This window comes from Lithobates pipiens, unplaced genomic scaffold, assembly GCF_037356315.1.
Source record: "Lithobates pipiens isolate NorthernLeopardFrog02 unplaced genomic scaffold, aLitPip1_a1.2 Scaffold_1, whole genome shotgun sequence".
Classification (NCBI taxonomy): domain Eukaryota; kingdom Metazoa; phylum Chordata; class Amphibia; order Anura; family Ranidae; genus Lithobates; species Lithobates pipiens.
Window position 1 is genome coordinate 171,643,526 of NW_027507685.1, and position 23,528 is coordinate 171,667,053.

At 43.8% G+C, this 23,528-nt stretch overlaps 1 protein-coding gene across 1 annotated transcript; it reads right to left on the reverse strand.

Annotated features, from left to right (window-relative positions):
- Positions 1–651: 651 nt before the first annotated feature.
- On the reverse strand, positions 652–10,752 carry LOC143987488 (protocadherin-8-like). The gene is made up of 4 exons (XM_077486234.1): positions 8,380–10,752; positions 4,181–4,239; positions 2,547–2,677; positions 652–1,022 (listed from the first exon to the last, which is right to left on the reverse strand). Exons 1-4 carry the CDS (start codon positions 10,750–10,752, stop codon positions 652–654), a joined length of 2,934 nt encoding a protein of 977 aa, XP_077342360.1.
- Between the last annotated feature and the right edge of the window lie 12,776 nt (positions 10,753–23,528).

Below are 23,528 nucleotides of genomic sequence, written 5' to 3' on the forward strand. Positions count from 1 at the left end.
TCCACCCTCCAACCACAACTCTAAACAAAGCCTTACATACAGTAAATTACTCTGTGCACTTTTGCATAATAAATATTTATTGAAAGGCTAAATTCTCAATATACAGAAGAAATGTCCTATTTACAGTCTACAACAAATAATAAACACACAAGCTAAATGCACATATGGCTGGCAAAACCCAAATGGTGTTCTGTTATTACGGGGGGTGTCGCCCAGTCATTATCGCTGAACTCCAGGTAGATATAAAAAAATAAAATAAAAAAAATAAATTCATAGATTTGTTAATTCATTGAGTGCATGTTTAAATCCAGCTAGTACAAGTACCTCATTCTGATATGATATCTGTGGCTTGTAAGAGGGAGGGAGTTATACTGTGAGCCGATCAAGCTGTGCCGCATGCAAACGTGCTGATAAGGAAAATTCAGACGGAAGGAGAGATGACCTCATGAGTCTTCTGCTGCTCCTTTGTTGTCCAATCAGAGGCTGGAGGCTGGGGAGGTGACCTAGCTGTGTGGCTTAATGGTTATAGGTAATGGTGGGGGTCACCAACCTGGAGTTCAGCATTGATTTTTATGGTTCAGGTTAAGTGTTAGCTTTCCTGGGCAACAAAAATTACTGATAGCAGTTTATCGCCCCAACATAAATCCAGATTTACAAATCGGAAGAGACTTCAGTACGACGGGCTTGTGATGGCACTTCGTGGCTGTAGAGTATCTGTGGAGGTCCCCTGCAGAGTCGGGATGGGGACAGGGTGGCACTTCGGTATGATAATTCTCGTTGGTAGTCAGTTTGGGGTGGCTGATGGCTGACATGGTAGTAGGCGTCCGTCCTACCATAATGGGGAGTGCTCTTGGCCCCGGGGTGAAAGGTGTTGTAGTAAGGGGGGGGCATTGAGTAGGCCACGGCATACTCCTTCTGGTATCGGATGGTGTAGTGCCCGCTGTACAGAGGGCTGTTGTTCCTCGGGACACATCGTGATTCGCCACCATGGCACACTGCTGCCTTTTCATTGTCTGGGGCATCTAGGAAAACAGAGATTGGATATGATAGAATATGCTATAACAATATCCCTAGGGTTAATTTGCATAGGCATTGAAAATAGGTGGTTGGGCCACGCTTTTACCGGTTCCCAACCGCCTATCAATACCACTCAAAATTGTTTTCTTGCTCCCAAGATGGATTATGGGATTTGTAGTGTATATAGGCAGTGTATATGACAACATATAACCTAGTAGTCATACCAAACAAAGGGAAGGTTTCGGGGGGAAAGGAGAGGTTCGGAAGCTAACAGAGGACATTATAAGGAGGCAGAAAAACACACAAACAATTTCAGAAAAAAACGAATTGGATGTGGATGTGTATAGAGAAATTTAGAAAAAAGTATATGGTTTATTGTCACTTTAATTCTCGGTTTCGGTTTCCTTATTTGAACCTTCAGATTAAATCATCTGATTTCATTTCAGGTGCATCAAAAAGAAAAGTCGCAAAGAGGCCACTCATTCCACAAAGAGAGCAAAGGTCTTTCTCTACAGCAGGGTCTCCAAACCTCAGACCACATCCAGCCCGCAGCTCACTCAGACACAGTATTGCTGGTCTGCTTGCTTTTCCAGACCCCTGCTGTTCTCAGCAGCAAGTCCTAGCAAACCCTGGACAAAGCTGCTCCCAACTCCGTACTGTGGATTGGTTGCTAGGACCGCCAGCGTTCTAGCAACCAATGACTTCACCGGTGCAGCACCTCCCAGCTCCTGCCTGCTGTATATATTAGTGATCCTTCCGCATTCAGCACACAGATTATTGGAAGACTCCGATGGGGAACAGATATGGGGAAGACTCTGATTGGGACACCGATATGCGGGAGGCGCTGATGGAGACATAGATATAGGGAAGACTCTGATGGGGACATAGATATGGGGGAGGCTCTGATGGGGACACAGATATGGGGATCACTCTGATGGGGACACAGATATGGGGAAGACTCTGATGGGGACATAGATATGGGGAAGACTCTGACAGGGACACAGATATTGGAAAGACTCTGATGGGAGATGGGGACACAGATATGGAGGACACTGGGGACATAGATATGGGGGAGGCTCTGATAGGGACATAGATATGGGGACATTGATATGGGGGAGACTCTGATGGGGACAAAGATATGGGGGAGACTCTGATGGGGACATAGATATGGGGAAGACTGATGAGCGCACGGATGTGCAGGGAGACACTGATGGGCGCACAAATGTTTTGGAAGACTCTGGGCGCACAGATGTGCGGCAAGCACATTTATTGGTTTTCTAAACAGATTTTTCTGGCCCGTGTACAAATTGGCAATGTGGTCCTCCTGGTGAAAAGTTTGGAGACCCCCCTGTTCTACAGTATGCTGACCGAGGACAGGCCTTTCTATTCAAGCTGTGGCTGCTTTTTAATAATAAAACAAACTGTAGCCTTTGCATACCTGGAATGTATTGCGCTTCTTTAAACCGAAATTTTAGTTGGGTGTAAAAGATGAAAGGAAGAAAAGTGAGAGGTGGTGAAAGGAAACTTACCGGTCTGTTGCTGGATGGGCAGCAGCACACTTCCCTTCTTCACCCCTTCCTTGCTGGTGTCAGAGGCACTGTCATTGTCACTGTCACCTTTCCCACTGTCCTCAGCACTGAGCTGCTCTGGCGGCAGGTCACTGAAATGAAAATATAGATTTAAAGAAAGGAAAAATGAAATATAAGTTGTTATGCAGAAAAGACCTTTGCATTCATTGAGAAGAAAAATACAAAGCAATCTGTGAATGGCACCCATGTCAAGTGAGTGACCCCATTGGTCACTATGCAGCAGGGCAGCCAATCGGCACGGGACCTGGGTGACATTGGCGATCACTGTAGTTGCAGTGACTACTACAGTGATTTTTATCTTCCAAAGGGATCCCACAACTATGGAATACGTATACCTACATCAGTCCAATATGGACTACGCTATAAAATCCATACCTGCAATTCAGCTTTAAGTGCAGTCTCCAAAATAATAACTTGCACAAGTCTATAAAGTGTTTTTTGTGATATTTTATGCAAGTTATCTCTTTGGACATATCACACTTGTAATAATAATGCTTTAAGGGTCACCATACACAGTACAATCTGACCGTACAATTCTCTCATCAACCAATCTTAGATTTACCAAAACAATGTAATAGGAGGACCCACCTCATCTATCCAGTCAGCATTGCCCTTACACTACATAGTTGTTGGTAGATTTAAAGCGGTAATAAACTCAAAACCAAAAATTGAATATATTGCAGCCAGTCATTAGATGTGGTGGCTGCATTCTTTTTTTTTCTTTTTTCCCTTCGGTTATCACCTGGTGATCTGGCCAGTAACATCACTCAAGTATTAGTGTGCCCCCACTCTGGATGAAGGAGCACAGACGGCAGCATTGCCAGTGGGGGGGGGGGGGGTGTTAGATGTACTGGATTTAAATACACCAACAAATTGAAGTCATACTCCAGCTCACACCTCAGTTACAGCAACAGTGTTTTCTTGTTGGGAGAAAGATTATACATGAATAAATAAAAACTGATTATTGTGAGCACCCCTGCCAGTGGTCAATGGTTTGTCACCCTCCTTGTAAATCGATTCATCTCTAAGAGGGCTTGTGCTTTTGAAAAACAAAAGACTTGCTGATGAAAATACGAGAGAGCAAGCCTAAAAAAAGAAAACGAATGCAGACATCACATCTGATTAATTTGGTAAGCTGCAATACAATAAATGTTTGCTTTTGGGTTTCATACAGGAGGTTGTACAATCCAATTGTAATGTGTGTGGTAAGCTACCCTGTTTCCCCGAAAATAAGACCTAGCGTGATTGTCGGTGATGGCTGCAATATAAGCCCTACCCCCCAAATAAGCCCTAGTTAAAGTCCTTGTAGGTCTTAATTTCAGGGTAGGGCTTATTTTCGGGGGAAACGGGGTAGGGCTTATATTGCAGCCATCCCCGCCAATCACGCTAGGTCTTATTTTTGGGGAAACAGGGTGTGTGTATATATTTTATTATTTTATTATATATATATATATATAATTTATTATTATATTTATGTATTATTATATACATTATGCAGTATTTACTGTATATATAGAGCATATGTAGAGAATATACATTAGTGGTAGAATAGATAGGCGAGTTGTTTTATTTACCTGCTACTCTCTGTTGTCTTTTCTTGCTGCCAGTCAGGTAAAGGGGCACCAACCGAGCTCTGCAAAGAAATGAAAAAATACAATGTAGGGTGAGGGCTGGTTCACACCACAAAAGCACACTCCAGATTCGATCCGGATGCGTTTCTGTATGCGCATTTTTAATGCGTTTTTGGTGGATTCTTGATGAGTTTCCAGATGCTTTTTTTTCTTTTGCCTGTTTTTTTTTTTCCACTGTACTGGGGCCCGGTGCATGTCTGATGCTTTTTGGATGCGTTCAAGCGTGTTTTACTGCGTTCCAGTACAGTCCAGTGCAGGAAAAAAAATTCTGGCACTGGAAAGCCCTGGAACTGACCACACTGGTGTGAACTATGCCATTGGAAACCATATAACTTACTTTCCATGCGTTTTTGGCACAGAAAAAAAGCCACACTGGCCTGCATGTGGTGTGAACTGGCCCTTAAAGTTGGTTTTTGGTTCTCCTCTCCAGTCTAGAAAATATACCATTACATTGTCACTAAGGGCCAGTTTACAACACATGCAGTCCGGTGCGTTTTTCTTTCTGTATCAAAAATGCATGGAAAGTAGGTTATATGGTTTCCAGTGGCATAGTTCACACCAGCGTGGTCAGTTCCAGTTCCAGAAAAAAAAAAAAAGTAGAACATGTTGCACTTTTACTGCACTGGACCGTATTGGAGCATGGTAAAACGCATCAAAAACGCACTGGAACAAACATATCCTTATTAAAGGTTAAAGAGGTTGTAAAGGTTCCTTTTTTTTTTTTTTTAAATAACAAACATGCCATACTTGCCTCCACTGTGCAGCTCGTTTTGCACAGAGTGGCCCTGATCCTCGACTTCTGGGGTCCCTCGGTGGCTGTCTTGGCTCCTCCCTGCATCGGCTAACCCCCGTTCTGGGAAGCACTCTCCCAAGGGGGTTGGCTTGCGGGCATGCCCCCGTGATACAGCGATACAGTCAGCGGCTATAGCTGCCGACTGTATCACTCGGCCCTGCCGCGCCGCATCATTGATTTGATTGACAGCAGTGGGAGCCAATGGCTGCGCTGCTATCAATCATCCAGTGAATGAGCTGAGAAGCCAGTGCGTTCACAACGCGGGACATTCAAGGGCTCAGGTAAGTAAACAGGGGGGCTGGGGGGCCGCTAATCATCGGATGTTTTTTCACCTTAATGCATAGATTGCATTAAGGTGAAAAATTTTTTTACCTTTACAACCCCTTTAAGAAAAAAAGAGGGGGTCAAAAAAGACCCTGGACTGCACCAAAACGCATCAAAAATGCACTGGAACGCAGCCAAAAACACGTTTGCAGAAAAGCATCCGGAACACGTTTCTATGGTGTGGACTGGCCCTAAAACCAATGATTCAGTTTTCACGTTCTCTGGATATAACAGTGCAATGACATCTGTGTGAGGACACTATTGTCCCCGATTTGCGGTTTACTTATAAAGGACATGTAAAGTCTTTTCTTTTTTCATTTACATGTGAAGGAGAACACCTAGATGTAAATGAAATAAATGCGTATTAGCGCTTTAAAGGTTTTTGATTCCTTTTATAGTTTATGTATAAGGCACAGACACATTACACATCCAAGCTCAGTTTCCTACATTGCAGTATTTGAGTGATTGTACTTTACTGTTCCTTTTCAAAATGCAAGTCTTAGGGATTGCTGACCCACTGAAAACAATGCACCCCCTATGTGCTCCATCCTATCTAATTCGGGATTTACAGAGCTCCTTCTGGTGTAGCTTGGGATCCTAGTGGAGAAACCACAAATCTTTGTCTTTAGCACAATAACTGCAAGGCTGTGTTCACCAGCTAGGGGGCAGTAAAACCAGGCAGTTGAACTGTGTTTTCACTAACCCACTCTAACCAATCCCCTGAACCTGGGCATAAAGCCGCTCATGGCTGCATACATGACACTGTGCTGTGCTTTGCTGCTGCAGTAAAAATTAAACCGCATGTCACATTTCCCGTGCGTTACCAACACCAAACCCAGCCAATTTAAGTGAGTGGGGTTGGGCCCCCCTGCCCTGCAGCTGTGTGCAACACGCACAATTGTGCCACAATAGTAAAATCCTTTACAAGGCTAAATCAGGCTTCATGAAATTAGTCTAGTGTAGGCACCCTTCCTAAGCGTCATGATTGAGCCCAATATTGGCACCCTTCCTAAGCGTCATGATTGAGCCCAATATTGGCACCCTTCCTAAGCGTCATGATTGAGCCCAATATTGGCACCCTTCCTAAGCTTCAAGAATTGAGCCCAGTATTGGCACCCTTCCTAAGCGTCATGAACTAAAACCCAATATTGGCACCCTTCCTAAACGTCATGAATTAAAACCCAATATTGGCACCCTTCCTAAGCGTCATGAATTGAGCCCAATATTGGCACCCTTCCTAAGCTTCATGAATTAAAACCCAATATTGGCACCCTTCCTAAGTGTCATGAATTGAGCCCAATATTGGCACCCTTCCTAAGCTTCATGAATTGAGCCCAATATTGGTACCCTTCCTCAGTAACATGAATTGAACCCAGTATTAGTACCCTTCCTAAGCTTCATGAATTGAGCCCAATATTGGTACCCTTCCTAAGCTGCATTGAGAACATTAAAGCGGTAGTAAACCGGCACATTTTTTTTTTTTTTTAAACCTGCAAAGCAAAAGGCATAATGAGCTAGTATGCACCGCATACTAGCTCATTATGAAATACTTACCTTAGAACGAGGCCCCGACATCTGGCCCGATCCACGCCGAGGGAGCTGACATGCTCCCTCGGCGTTTCTTCCGGGTATCGCGGCTCCGGCGCTGTGAGTGGCCGGAGCCGCGATATCGTCACTCCCGCGCATGCGCGCGGGTGATTTCATTCCGGCCGCCGGCCACTGCCGGATTTTCAGGCCGAGAATCCCCTTGTGCGCATGCGCCGCTGCAGTCAGCGGCGCATACCGAGGGGGATATCTCCTAAACCGTGCAGGTTTAGGAGATATTTTTTTTACCTACAGGTAAGCCTTATTATAGGCTTTCCTGTAGGTAAAAGTTTAAAAATCGAGTATACAACCACTTTAATGGTATCCTTTTTCCCCATTGGCCTAGATAATTATAAAGAGCATTACTTTACACCAGGGATATGCAATTAGCGGACCTCCAGCTGTTGCAGAACTACAAGTCCCATGAGGCATAGCAAGACTCTGACAGCCACAAACATGACACCCAGAGGCAGAGGCATGATGGGACTTGTAGTTTTGCAATAGCTGGAGGTCCACCAATTGCATATCCCTGCTTTACACCAAAGGGCCCATTCACAAAGGCGCACATTGAAACACATTGGTTAAATGGGCAATATGTTTCTGGTTTAATAAGTTGATGTGCATTGTTTGGTACTTTCGATTTGCTTGCATTGCAGTTATTGTGTATGCAGGGATGCCACTTTTTTGTACACGTCTACAATTTGCAGGTGTGTGAGAACTAGTACCTATGAATCCCTATTTTGTATGTGATCCTTAATACAACTGTAGGGGCATATTTTTTTCCCAAAAAGTATGCAGCTTGTGTAGACAGAGACACATTTTCCTAGTATAGATGATGGTATATGGTGTATAATACCAGTAGTTTTATCATAATTTTATGACACTACTATGATGCTAGTTCTCACTTAATATGTATGTATAGCCCAAACCTTTTATTTTCGATTTGGATAGAGGAATGGGTAAAACTGAAGACTGGTTATTTTTTTTGCTGTTTGTATCCCATTGTGGGAATTTCTCATCACTTCCTGTGCCAAAGACACAACAGAAGGTTAAAGAAAATCTCCCAAAGGGATGGGAATTCCACATTTGGACAACTTAGAAAATTCCCCCTCAACTCTTGTTCTAGGAACCAATCTAAAATTCTGTTCACTCTATTTCTTGGTGACAATGGTCACTAGTATTAACGGAGATGGTGAATCTCCCCAATGGGGACAACAATAAAATATTGACAGAGAGTTTAACCCTTCCACGCTCTATCCAAAACTTAAAAAAAAAAAAAGTTTTGCCTAAAGATGCATTTTAAACACAAAAATGGTCCATTTGGTGTTCCTTACCTGTATGCGGTTAGAATCACTTTTTTTTTTGTAAAATCTAATTTCTAAAACAAATTTCAAAATCAATATCTGCCAATGCAGGGTGAAAATGAATAGGCAATACTCACATTGGAAGCTGAATGTAGGTCCCTACATTGATCTTTACTGGATGTCAGACTGCAGCTCTCCGAGTCCGTGTTGACTGACAATTGACAAGACTCAGAAGAGGTAGAGGAGGAATCCTTAGGAGTAGCTGTGGTATTGAGTAGACAGTCTTCAACGTCCCTCCTGCACTCTTGGGATTTCTGCTTAGAATGTCCACTTCGGTGTTTACAGGAACAAGCCACAAATACGATGGCTACAAGCAGCAAAGTGCATCCCCCCGATAGAACAGCAATGAAGATAATGGATAGATTGAGTTTCTCTTCCTCTTCCTCTGCTGACTGCATGCCAACTACTTCCACACTGGATGGAAGGTTGCCAGTGAGAATGAACTTTATGGTAGCATTGCTTGACAGAGAAGGCCTACCACTGTCATGGACCTCAACCACAAAGCTAAGGTCCACATCTTGCGTTGGCTTTATTATCCTGCGTAGTGAAACTTCCCCACTTGCCCTGTTGATGGTAAAGAGCTTGTGTTTATCCTGAAGAATAGTATAGGTAAGTTGTGAGTTCAGTCCTTCATCTGCATCCACAGCTTTCACTTTAAGCACTAAGTAATTTTTGGGGGACTTGACTGACAACAAAATGTCTGCAGATCCATTGTCTAGTAAAGGAGATATTATCACTGGTGGGTTATCGTTTCTGTCAAGTATTTTTATTTTCAGCTGAGTGCGGGTTGAAAGTTTGGGAACACCGTGGTCACTGGCCTCAATTTCAAGGTCAATTTCTTTAAGCTTTTCATAGTCCAGGGATCTAACGGCACGGAGGACTCCGGAGTCAATGTCAATGACAACAAATGTAGACAAAGACTGACCCATTATCTTTCCATCTAATAGTCTGTAAGACACTTTGCCATTTTGCCCCAGGTCAGGGTCTTTGGCAGCAACGGTGGTGATATAGGCCCCAGGGACATTATTCTCAAAGACCGATACTTCGTACAGTGATTTAGTAAATGAAGGGGCATTGTCATTCTCATCACTCACCCGAATATTATACTGTCTGGTCATCTTCAATGAAGGGAGTCCAAGGTCTTCAGCCACAAGGGTAAGGTTGTATTCAGCAATCTTTTCTCTGTCAAGAAGTGAGGTGGTGACTATCATGAAACTGTCCTCGCTGGCTTGCTGTAGCCTGAAGTGCTCGTGGCCAAAAAGTGTACAATGAATTTGTCCATTTATCCCAGAGTCTTTGTCTTCTACACTGATCAGTGCAATAAAGCTATCTTTGGCAGCTGCTTCAGTTATATAGGCTACTCCCATGCTAGTAGAAGTCAAGGGAGTGATAATAATTGCTGGGGCATTGTCATTCACATCTACAATATGCACTGTGACTTTGCAGGTTGCAGTTAGTGGGTTTGGACCCAAATCTTGAGCCTGAACATCAAACTCATAAGAATTTTTAGTCTCAAAATCTACTTCCTCTTCTAAAGTTATAGTGCCTGACTTCGGATCAATTTTGAAAAGCTGACGTACCTCTTGAGACACCTGTGCACTGAACCCATATATGATTTCTCCATTTGCACCTTCATCATAGTCAATCGCATTGAGGTCTAAAAGAAATGATCCTACAGGAGCATCTTCCAACAAGTCCACAGTGAGGGAACTCTTCTCAAAGACTGGGGTGTTATCATTGAAGTCCAGGACACGGATGTTGACTGTTGTACTTCCAGAGAGCGGAGGGCTTCCATTGTCGCTAGCCACCAACTCCAAGGTATAAAAAGACTCAATTTCTCTATCAAGTTCTTTCATAAGAATCAGTTCAGCATATTTCAGTCCATCCGCCCTTGTCTGTACGTCAATACCAAAGTTACTATTTCCAGAGATTAGATAGTCCTGGACAGAGTTCAGGCCTATATCTTCATCTACTGCCATCTGTAGAGGGATTCTGGTACCTAATGGAGCTGCTTCAGAGACATCCACTTGCATCTCAGAATTTGGAAAATGTGGGCTATGGTCATTGATATCCCTCACCTCCACTTTCACATTGATGAGTTGGAATTGATCTTTGGAAAAACTGACCATGTCCAGAGACAGGACACAGTTTGGAGAGCCCCGACAAATTTTTTCTCGGTCTATCCTTTTCCCAATACTCAGCTGGCCATCGCTCTCTCGAACATGGATGAATGAGCTGTTGGATTGCTTCATCAGTCGAAAGTTGGTATCAGGCTTCTCCGTAGAATTAAATAGTGAATGATGGGATAAAACTGCAATCACGGTTCCAGTGGGTTCTTCTTCATTGGTTTGGAGATAGATGGTTTCACCAAAACATAAGGATGAAAAGAGGCTTGACAAGAGCACCAGTCTGACTGGAGGTAGGCAGAACATTTTTTGCTTGAAGCTCATGCAGCAGTCTAATGTGTCTAAGTTCTGTCCTGCCGATAGAAGTTCAGCTCAAGAAGTGTGATCTAATGAGCCTGGTCCTCTCTCCACTCAAGTTACATGCTCAGTGATATGCAAATGGCACTGACACTACAGTCACCAATCTCTTGTCTCTAGGACAAATGGTCAGTGTGGCTGGACAAATGAAGTTGCAATTAACACAGGGCTCAGCTGGAGTCCACCTAATATACTGCTAGACACATACAGAGTGCAAGTCAAATATAGATTTTAAACTTGCACAGGAAACTCAATTATCAGTAAACTAGAAGACAAAGATGATTAAGCCAAGCTTGCTGTTAATTAAATGCAAATATCAACTTGCAGAGTAAATCACAACAGCTGTCGGAGGACATAGAACTGATAAACCTCAAAAGTTCTTTAGCTGAATTGTAATGTGTATTTGCTAGTGTGTGTATTGCTGACCAGGATGAGTCAACTTTTTGCCCACTATGGTTGAAGGAACCCATAGATATGGTTTAAGGGACCCATAAATAATAGTCTGATACCTGATCTCTTAGCCCTTGTACACACGGTCGGAGATTCCGACAGAATGTGTCCGATCGGACCGTTTTGTCGCATATTCCGACTGTGTGTGGTTTACATCGGACTGTTTCCATCGGAGTATCCGACGGACCAAGTTTTTCAACTTGTTGGTAAAATTTTCCGACAAAATGCTCCGATCGGACATACTCCGATCACGTGTAGAGAATTACGATCGGACAAAGTGTCACGCATGCTCAGATCAAATTCCTACACCAAAGCTATTGGCTACTAGCGTGAACGTAGTCCCGGCGTAACGTCCTCATGTTGGATTTTTCAACAACTTTGTCCGACCGTGTGTATGCAACAGTTTCGGACAAAATCGTCGGACAAAATCCGATGGATTTGGTTGTCGGAATCTTTGACCGTGTGTACAAGGGCTTAGATTGTACACACTAACGAGCAGGGCTCTCTGATTCCTACTGTATTAAATTGTATTGTCTTCCCTCATGTTTTAAAGTGCTGCATAAAGGGTCGCGGTTGTTTTTGAGGAAAACCTCCTCTGGGTAAAAGCTCTTCATTGAGCTAGAATCATCCAACTAGACACCCAGCCATTTATCGGCTCATCAGTAGGTGCCCAGAAACATTGTTAGCCAACTGTGATTAGGATGGCTGATAAACCACAGCGCTATCCCCTGACCAAGTTCTTTACCATTCTTCAGGTCCCCAGCAGCAGTATGTTTATTAAGGGAAGCAGGCTGTGAAGCCTTGCTTTATCGCCGGCTTCCCACTGAGCGTGCGCGAGCCACATCGTGCTTTTTGAATGGTCCCACAGCCTGTGACGTGTCCCAGAAGGTTGTTGGAGAGAACGTCAATGCTGATCGCCTAGGCTTTCTGAGCAGAAGTGGGAGCAGGTACCTGCCAAAACCAGGTATCTGATCGCCGTACCCCTAAAAAAAAACTCAGAAAGTGGGAGAGGAGGTCTTATAGCAGAACTTCTCGTGGAGTTTTGCTTTAAAAAAAAACTAAATAAAAAAAATGGGGCAGACTCGATGGACCACTTGGTCTTTTTTCTGCCATCACTTTTCTAGAATGATTGGACCTGCATACATAATAAGACCATCTCTCCATCCCATCTTAAGCCCATTCCATTGGAAGCAGATGCATGATCAGACAATTTCCTACTTGTTTTCTGATCGGTGTGCATTGGACAAATTGGTATTACACTCAGAATGCTGTAACTTGAAGATCTTATTTTATTTATTTATTACAGGTACTTATATCGTGGTGACAATTTATGCAACGCTTCACACATATATTTTACATTCACATCTCACATAAGCTTCTTTGTGATTAAAGTTCCTGTATGCTGGATATCATACACGGAACAACTTTTTTTTCCCACATGCTTATTATCTACTGCTCCATCTCATATAATTTTAAGTTATTAAAATGGAATCCAGTCTGGTGGATTAAAGCTTGTAGGTAATTGGGAATGAGCAAATCCACCTGGGGTCACTCCTCAAAGTTTTACACAATCCCAGGATTTGCCATGAACCCATCCAGGATGGGGCCAAACTTGAACCTCATCCCTATAGGCAACCCAAGACCAGGTGCAATCATTACAGTTCCCAAACAAATAAATTATTCCCTGGATGGATCGGGATAGCTACTGCTTTCTCAAGACATGGATGACAACAGAGGAGTATAGTCAGTGCATAAACCTGCATGCTTGGTCAAATAAACTGTGCATGTTTATTTCATGATTATTCTACACAATGATCATACAGTGGTCATAGCTCACCTAAACTATAGTGTAGTGCCAGAATTTAAACTGTCCAAAGATATTGGAGCAGCGGTGGTCAACTTGCTTGATATGGAGGTGACTCAAATGTGGCCCCTAACATCGCCAAAGGGCCTCACATAAAATTCTGTGAATATTAATTATCAGAGACAGCAGACACACAATAGTGTATAGACAAAGACTATGAGCATGATACAATAGATGGTCAGAAATTGCAGCATGATACAAGAGATGGTCAGAGAATCCGGACATGACACAAGAGATAGTCAGAGACTGTGGACATGATACAAAAGATGGTCAGAGACTGTGGACATGATACAAGAGATGGTCAGAGACTGTGAACATGATACAAGAGATGGTCAGAGACTGTGGACATGATACAAGAGATGGTCAGAGACTGCGGACATGATACAAGAGATGGTTAGAGACTGCGGGCATGCTGCAAGAGATTGTCAGAGACTGTGAACGTGCTATAGACGTAGTAGAAGACTGCTTTTGTTTCATAGACTAGAGACATACTAAATGAGGCTGCTAGAAATCACTACTATAACAGGCATTAGTGAAAGATATATTAGTATCTGCAGGGGCCCCACGGGCCACACAAAAAAGAGCCAAAGGGTTGCATGCCACCCCCCCCCCCCCCTCAGGCCACAGGTTGGTCACCAGGGCATTAGGCAATAGTCTTTAAAGCCAGGTTTACACTGGTAGAGTTTTGAAAGATGAATTGTACGAAAATTCTTAGTACATTTGATTGTCATTTGAAAATAGTTAAAAATGTTGTCTGCTTTTAACATTCGATTTGGGAATGAATGACACTGTTAGAAATCTATCAAAAGTTCACCTTTGTAAAAAAAAAAAAAAAAAAAAAGTGAATTTTTTATTATTTTTACTAGTAGCCTGGAAAGCATTGCACCTGATCAGCAGATTGTGGGTGGCATGCAGGACTCCTGCAGACTGTCAGTGTAAGGCGTAAGCTGTCTGCCCATACATCGTACGGATGGGCAGTTGCACACTGACAGGAAAAGACAATGAACTACCACAGTGCGCAACAGTGCTCTGGTCGTTCATTGACAACTACAAGCCAACAGCTGCAAAAGATATTGGTACTTGTAGTTCTCCCATTCACAGAAATCTGTGAGTCAATGATTCATTATTATTTTTTTAAACAGGGACAGCGTGTTGGGGGGGAATATCCCTGGCTTACTGTCACTCGAGATAGTTGATCGGGGAGCAGCAGCAGGAGTGGGAACATCCTAAAAATAGGTGGATGAACCTATCCTTTAACTCTAGCTTTTTTTTTTTTTTTTTTTTTTTTTTTATTGGAAATTATTCAATTCAACACTTCTCAGGGATGGGGAATTCTGTTTAGTTCAACCCTTGGTTTTTAGCTGGCCTTACATGAGTCTAGTAGAGATCAATGCTATTACCCTAATCAATGATCTCACTACAGACTGCTGAGGTCCGAGGGCCACACATCAGATATCAAAAGCCTCAGGCAACAGGTTGGACACTAGAGATTTATAGATTGTGTAGTTTTCCTTGAATGTATTTAGGGCAGTTTTAAGGAGTCTATTCCATTAGAAAAATGTGTTACTTTTAGGTGAAAGAGAAGGTCCAAAATAGTTGGAAGGAGCTTCAGTAACAGTGGTGACCTGTCCATATGGGGGGGACAGGGGCGCCGCCCCCTAATCCATGCACCAGGCCCCTAATCTATGTGCTGGATGCATGGATTTCAATGTTTGTTTGTTTTTAGAAGCACATGATTAGAGCATGAGGCTCTAATTGGCTTCAAAAAAAGGATGGGCTCAGGGACCTGAGCCCACCCAGTTGTATGACAACAGTGAATTATCAGGGGTGTGGGTGCTGCGGGAGCGCCGCCATCCTATCTGTCTCACGCAGGGGAGGGGGGAATCGCTGCCTTTCCCGTCCATGCTGGGGGTTCAGCACCAACCAAATTTTCTCTCGATCAGCACTGATGGCTACAGCCAACAGCACTGATCAGTGTATTCTGATGGAAGGGAAGTCTCCTCGCTGTCAGAATACAATAAACTCATCAAGTGTGTGATGAGGGAATTATGTCTTTTTTTTTCATTCAACCTGCTTTTTGAATGGAAAAAAACAACGCAAAGAGACCATTTAACTGCTTCCCACTGACCTATTGTAAAATGACAGCTGGGTGGGAACTCTGTTATCCTTGGAAGAAGTCATATGACATCCTCCCAGGATCATGCCGTGCTCCGGCGCAATAGGTCACCTGCTGTTTCAGTGTACCCGCTGCTGGTTCTATGTATTTGCTGTGACCAATCACATGACAGTTGTACACAATGAAAGGCTTTGATTAGTGCCATTAATTGTGTACTGATTGGTCACAGTGACCACATGGTACAGACGGGGCCAATCACATCCCATCTGTATCATGTGAATATCTGTAGCCAAGTGGTTGTAAAGTTAGAAAGTTTTTTTATCTTAATGCACTCCATGCATTAAGATAAAAAACCTGTGTGCAGCAGCCCCCCTCAGCCCTCCAAATACTTACCTGTGCCCCCCTCTCTGTCCAGCGATGTGCACGAGTGCCTCAGCCGTCCGTTTTTATTCTAACACCCTAGAGAATAAAATGGCGGTCGTTGCAATACTTTGTCACACCGTATTTGTGCGGCGGTCTTACAAGCACACTTTTTTTGGAAAAAATGCACATTTTTAAATTAAAAAATAAAATAAGACAACAGTAAAGTTAGCCCATTTTTTTTTAGATTGTGAAAGATAATGTTACACCAAGTAAATTGATACCCAACATCTCACGCTTCAAAATTGCGCCCTCTCGTAAAATGGCAACAAACTTTTACCCTTAGAAATCTCCATAGGGGACGTTTAAAAAACTCTACAGGTTGCATGTTTTGAGTTAGAGGAGGTCTCACATGTGTGGTTTATGCTACTCACTATGGGTGCTACTCACATATGCACGCACTTTTGCACGTTTTTGAGCTCTGCGGGACGGGGCGCGTTTACATTTTTTTCTTTCTTATTTATTTTACCTTTTACTTTTTATTTTTACACTGGCTAACAGGGATAACTGGCTTGTGGCGGCCAAGCGTTCATAGCGGCGTTGCTTTTTGATCCTTCGATGTCGGCTCTTCCTATCATTGTGAAGCAGAATTCCCCAAGCGTTGGATTGTTCACCCACTAATAGGGAACGTGAGCTGGGATTAGACCGTCGTGAGACGGGTTAGTTGCTGTGTCACTTTTATTCCTATTACAAAGAATGTAAACCTCCCTTGTAATGGAAAAAAAGCATGACAGGTCCTCTTATATATGAAATCTGGGGTCAAAAAGACCTCGGATCTCATATTTACACTAAAATGCAATATAAAAAAAAATTTAATAAAAAAAAATAGAATAAAAATAAAATAAAAAGGCCCTTTAAGAGCTATGAGCGTAAGTGACGTTTTGACGTCGCTTCCGCCCTGCAAAGGTATGCAGACGGGTGGAGGCCAACTTCCCCTCACTTGTCTCCATACCCACGAAGGAGAAGCATCCGATCGACTCGCATACTAGCTCATTATGAAATATTGAGGTGGCCCACCCTTTGCAGCTATAACAGCTTCAACTCTTCTAGGAAGGCTGTCCACAAGGATTAGGAGTGTGTCTATGGGAATGTTTGACCATTCTTCCAGAAGCGCGTTTGTGGGTCAGGCACTGATGTTGGATGAGAAGGCCTGGCTCGCAGTCTCTGCTCTAATTTATCCCAAAGGTGTTCTGTTGGGTCGCGGTCAGGCCAATCAAGTTCCTCCACCCTAAACTTAGTCCTCCATGTCTTTATTCACTTAGGGGTGTACTCACTTTTGTTGCCAGCGGTTTAGACATTAATGGCTGTGTGTTGAGTTATTTTGAGGGGACAGCAAATTTACACTGTTACACAAGCTGTACACTCACTACTTTACATTGTAGCAAAGTGTCATTTCTTCAGTGTTGTCACATGAAAAGAAAATATTTACAATAATGTGAGGGGTGTACTCACTTCTGTGAGATACTGTAGGTGGGTTCAGGAAGGCGGGTAAATCGCATGGGTTCAAAGTGTACACACGGAGGTGAGATGGGGCCACTCTGCACCCATGGAGGATACACATATGAGGCGCTGCTACCGCTCAATGGCTCCTGTCACATCCTGTACTGGGGCTGAAAGCCACTGTGTGGGGGGTGGGCCCTGCTTCTGTGGAGGAGGCGGAGCAGTGATGTCATCCACTGGAGCCCGGGAAACTGTTAGAGATGTCCGAGACTCCGAGGTAAAGAAAGGGGGAGGGAGGGGGAAATTGTGCAGACTGGGGAAGGAATTATGCAGATTAAACTGGGGGTGGGGAGAACTGTGCAAACTGGAGGGACTGTGCAGATTCCCCTCACTTCCTGTCCTGCTGGTGTTCAATCCTTAGAGAGCATTCCCCTCACTTCCTGTACTGCTGACGTTCAGGCCTTAGAGAGCTTTCTCCTCACTTCCTGTCCTGCTGATGTTCAAGCCTTACAGAGCTTTCCACTCACTTCCTGTCCTGCTGATGTTCAAGCCTTACAGAGCTTTCCCCTCACTTCCTGTCCTGGCATTCAGGCCTTACAGAGCTTTCCCCTCACTTCCTGTCCTGCTAATGTTCAATCCTTAGAGAGCTTTTCCTTCACTTCCTGTCCTGCTGACATTCGGGCCTTAGAGAGCTTTCCCCTCACTTCCTGTCCTGCTGATGTTAAATCCTTAGAGAGCTTTCCCCTCACTTCCTGTCCTGCTGACATTCAAGCCTTAGAGAGCTTTCCCCTCACTTCCTGTCCTGCTGACTTTCAAGCCTTATGACGCGTACACACGACCGGACTTTTCGAGGGACTAGGTGCGACGGTCTTTCCAACGGACTATCGGCGGAGTTCCAACGGACTTTGCGAATGAACGGACTTGGCCACACACAATCACACCAAAGTCTGACGGATTTGAACGTGATGATGTACGACCGGACTAGAATAAGGAAGTTCATAGCCAGTAGCCAATGCCCTAGCGTCCGTTTTTTTCCATCGGACTAGCATACACACGAACGGATTTCTCGGTCCGGCGGAGTTCTGGTGGGAAAATTTAAAACATGTTCTATTTCCAAAGACCGCCAGATTTTTGGCAAGCAAAGGTCCGATGGAGTCCACACACGATAGTCGGACCTTTGCTGTCAAAAAGTCCGGTCATGTGTACGTGGCATAAGAGAGCTTTCCCCTCACTTCCTGTCTTGCTAACATTCAAGCCTTAGAGAGTTTTCCACTCACTTCCTGTCCTGCTGATGTTCAATCCTTATAGAGATTTCCCCTCACTTCCTCTCCTGCTGATGTTCAATCTTTATAGAGCTTTCCCCTCACTTCCTGTCCTGCTGATGTTCAATCCTTAGAGAACTTTCCCCTCACTTCCTGTCCTGCTGACATTTAGGCCTTAGAGAGCTTTCCCCTCACTTCCTGTCCTGCTGACGTTCGGGCCTTAGAGAGCTTTCCCCTCACTTCCTGTCCTGCTGACGTTCGGGCCTTAGAGAGCTTTCCCCTCACTTCCTGTCCTGCTGACGTTCAGGCTTTAGAGAGCTTTCCCCTCACTTCCTGTCCTGCTGACATTCAGGCCTTAGAGATCTTTCCCCTCACTTCCTGCTGACATTCGGGTAAGGTTGCCACTTTTTTTTAAACCAAACCAGAACTCTTTAGTGGCCTGGGACACCTTTGGGTGCCTCAAGGAGAGTAGTAATGCGGTGTGCATAGCATGCTGCAGGAAACAGGTGGTATGGCCAAATTGCTCATGCTGACATTGTCGCGCTGCCCCCCCCAGTGATGCCGAACCTGCCCCCAGACAGCCTCCTGCAACTCCCGGATGTGTGCGACTATATTGGTTGCTTGGGAAGCCACAACCCAAGCAAAATAATGTCTCCGGGTTTCAGTCCGCCTGAAACCCGGACACATGATTCAAAACCTGGACTGTCTGGGTGAATCCTGAAAAGGTAGGCCTTAGAAAGCTTCCCCCTAGCGCGTTGCGCTGCCTGACATTGCACTGCGATTCAGGCTGGTGCGCTGTGATAAAATGCTGCAGGGCAGCGCTAGGCTGCGTTAATTTGGGAATAGGACATACGGGAAACAGTGACAGATGTTTTTCCATGTGGTAAAATGTTTTGGCCCTTAAGCTGACCAATAGACTAAAATTTACTGACAGACTGACAGAGACTAACTGACTGAGACTAAACCCCCTTTCACACATGTGGACCGTTCATTTCATCAATTCAGTCACGTTTTCTTCAAAGAAAAAATGGATGAAGTTTACATTTGTTTTTTATCAGCTTTTATACCAGTTTTTTGTAATCCGCTACCAATGCAAAAACAGTTGCAAAACGGACGGTTTGTCTGTGTACATCTGTTTTTCGCCCGATCTGTTTTTTTAACCACTTCGCTCCCGCGCTATAGCCAAAAGACGGCTACAGCGCGGACGCTAACTGCCAGGAGGGTGTCCCTGGACATCCTCCTGTTTACTTCCCCTCTGCGTGCCGCCGCGGGCGCACATCGGGGAAGTTCTGTGTTGGCCATGTCCCTCAGACACCGCCAATCACAGATCGTGCTAAATGGCCAATCACAGCGGCAATTTAGCACTTGATCGCAGTGTCCAGTGAGAGGTGATCTCATATGTAAACATATGAGATCATCTCTCATCGCCGGCTCTCCCTCCTCACACAGAGACAGCGTGTGAGGAGGGAGAGATGAACGGCTGCAGCTGCAGCCAGTTAGTAAGAACACACACACAGTGAAACACACACACACACACACACACACACACACACACACACATGCCCACCTGTCCCCAGTGCCACCTATCAGTGCCATCTGTCCCCTGTCCCTAGTGCCACGTATCAGTGTCATCTGTCCCCAGTACCACCTGTCCCCAGTGCCATGTGTCCCCAGTGCCACCTGTCAGTGTCACGTGTCCCCAGTGCCACCTGTCAGTGCCAGGTGTCATCAGTGCCACGTATCAGTGACACCTGTCAGTTTCACGTGTCATCAGTGCCACGTATTAGTGCCACTTATCATCAGTGCCACGTATTAGTGCCATCTGTCATCAGTGTCACGTGCCATCAGTGCCACATGTGTGCCACGTGTCATTGTCCTGGTGCTCCAGAGCCCTCAAAAGTATAATAGGTAGTCAACAAGTTAGATGTGTAATTTATGCTCCTAGAACACCTGATGGTGCTCCCTGCATGTTGGTCCTGTCTAAGTGGCCAGGCTGTGAAAAAGTCCCACACGTGGTATCATAATACTCAGGAGGAGTAGCAGAATGTATTTTAGGGAGTCATTTGTGGTATACACATGCCATGTGAGAGAAATAAGCTATTACAATGACAATTTTGTGGGGAAAAAAAATAAAAAAAATCTTCATGTTGCAAAGAATTGTGGGAAAAAATTACAACAGCAAAAATCTCACCATGCTTCTTACTAAATACCTTGGAATGTCTACTTTCCAAAAAGGGGCCATTTTGGGGGTATTTGTACTTTCCTGGCTTGTTGGTTCGCAAGAAATGAGATAGGCCACCAGCACATCAGGTGTGATAACTTTTTTATGATTTGCACCACAACTTGTAGACTCTCTAACTTTCACAAAGACCAAATAATATCCACTAATTTGGGTTATTTTTACCAAAGATATGTAGCAGTATAAATTGTGGCCAAAATTCATGAAAAAAATTAATAATTTGCTAATTTTTATCACAGAAACAAAGAAAATGTGTTTTTTTTCAAAATGTTCTGTGTTTTTTCATTTATAGCGCAAAAAATTAAAAACCCAGAGGTGATCAAATACCACCAAATGAAATCTCTATTTGTATGAAAAAAGGACAAAAATTCATTTGGGTACAGTGTTACATGACTGAGTAATTGTCATTCAAAGTGTGAGAGCACCGAAAGCTGAAAAGTGGTCTGGGCAGGAGGGGGGTTTAAGTGCCCAGTAGGCAAGTGGTTAACAGAAGAAAAATAGGGCTTTGATCTGTTCCAAAAAATGGATGTTGACGTATGCAAATGGGTGATCATTTGTTTACATCCATTTTTCCATAGAGATACATTGATGTCCATTTTGCATCCGTCAATGGTCAAAACGTACAAACGGTCTGTATGTGTGAAAGGGGCCTAAAACTGACTGACTGGGACTAAAACTGACTGACAGACTAAAACTGACTGAGGCTCGGTTTACACTGGAACCAGCTGCGGATCGCACAGGAACAATGTGCGTCCCTGTTCTCTGGCTCAGGGACGAAACGGAGCAAAAGATGCACAGCGTCTCTGTGCAGTGCCCTCTGCAGCTCCATAGAGAGCTGGTCACATTCTCCTGCTATGTGAATTGGATGCGGGGCAACCCACATCCAATTCACATAGGGGTGAATCCCAGCCTAACAGGCTAAAACTGACTGACTGAGACTAAAACTGACTGACTGACTGGGACTAAAACTGACTGAGACTAAAACAGCCTGACTGACTGAGTGGCTAGGACTAAAACTGACTGACTGACTGATACTAAAACTGACTGACTGAGACTAAAACTGCCTGATTGACTGAGACTAAAACTGCCTGACTGACTGAGACTAAAACTGACTGACTGACACTAAAATTGACTGACTGACTGGAACTAAAACTGCCTAACTGATTGAGACTAAAACTGACTGACTGTCTGGGACTAAAACTGACTGACTGAGACTAAAACTGATTGACTGACTGAGACTAAAACTGACTGACTGACTGACTAGGACTAAAACTGACTGACTGAGACTAAAACTTCCTGACTGACGGAGACCAAAACTGACTGACTGACTGAGACTAAAACTGACTGAAACTAAAATTGACTGACTGACTGGAACTAAAACTGCCTAACTGACTGAGAATAAAACTGGCTGACTGGCTGAGACTAAAACTGACTGACTGAAACTAAAGCTGACTGACTCACTGAGACTAAAACTGACTGACTGGCTACATCTAAAACTGACTGACTTGCTGGGACTAAAACTGACTGACTGACTGACTGACTGAGACTAAAACTGCCTCACTGACTGAGACTAAAACTGCCTCACTGACTGAGACTAAAATGGACTGACTGATTGAGACTAAAACTCACTGACTGGCTGAAACTAAAACTGACTGACTAAGGCTGGATTCACACCTATGCAGTTTTAGTGCTTTTTGCATTATGCAGATTTGCACTACAGAACTTGTTCCATAGGAAACCATGTTAGATGGACCGTAGTACAAATCTGCAAAATGCAAAAAGCACTACAACTGCATAGGTGTGAATCCAGTCTAACTGGGACTAAAAGTCACTGAAACTAAAACTGACTTACTGAGACTAAAACTGACTGGCTAAAATTGACTGACTGACTAAAACGGACTCCTTGAATGAGACTGACACGAAAACTGCCGCACTGACTGAATGATTTCATGCAGCCAGGGGGTCGAATTAAAAAAACTAACTGGATTCCCCCAGCCACACATTCGATGTGGGTGACAGAATCCCTCCCTTTAAGTTATTGTATTCTCAAAGTGAGGAGATGTCCCCACCTCAGAATACAACGATCAGCATTCTAGGCTACAGCCTGCAGGACTGATCAAGCGTGAAAAATCCAACAGTGCGGTTGTACAAAAGTTGATCGATAGATTGACTTCTGTATAATCACAGTGCCCATGCATGCATCGAAGTTCAGCTGGTCCTTGCTAAACTGTCTACATTTTGATCCATGTATGGCAGGCCTAATTGACTAATACTGACACTTAAACAGGCCATACATCGGTCGAAAAACAAAAGAAATTTCACGTTGAAAGAATGATTGTTCGATTTTTGAATAAATGGTGTGGCCAAACCTAAATTTTTGTGCGTCTGTTGAAAATGACCGAACAGGTTGGAAATGTTTTATCAACACCTAATGGTGTATGGGGGTTATCATTCAGAAGAAATTAGAAGTAAAATGGAGAGTGCATGAGCAAAACGAACGTTCTGTGTCACAAAAGTTCTCTCATATCTTATTTTGATGACAATATTGTTATGTGTGTGTTTTTCTACTATAGGAAATAACACATTTCCTGCATGCAGTGCTGGCTGTAGGGACCAGCGAATTCAACATTTTGTGTATTGCAGCCTTGTAGTCACAACAAGGAATCCAGATAGATGGGGCTGGAAGTGTGTGAAGGGCAAAATACATTGCATAACTTCCGCAGATGAAGAAACAAAAAATGTTTTTGCAGGGAAAATACCAAAACAATGATGAATCAAACAATTTCAATTTTTGTTTGATGGATCGTTTTTTTTTTCTTTTACACATCTATGGCCTGCCACTGCCCAATGTGGGCCAAAGTGGGGTTAATAGTACTGACATTAGTGCTGTTAGTTATTACTGCATCCACTGACACCAGTGCTGGGGGTTATTATTGTATCCACTGATAACAA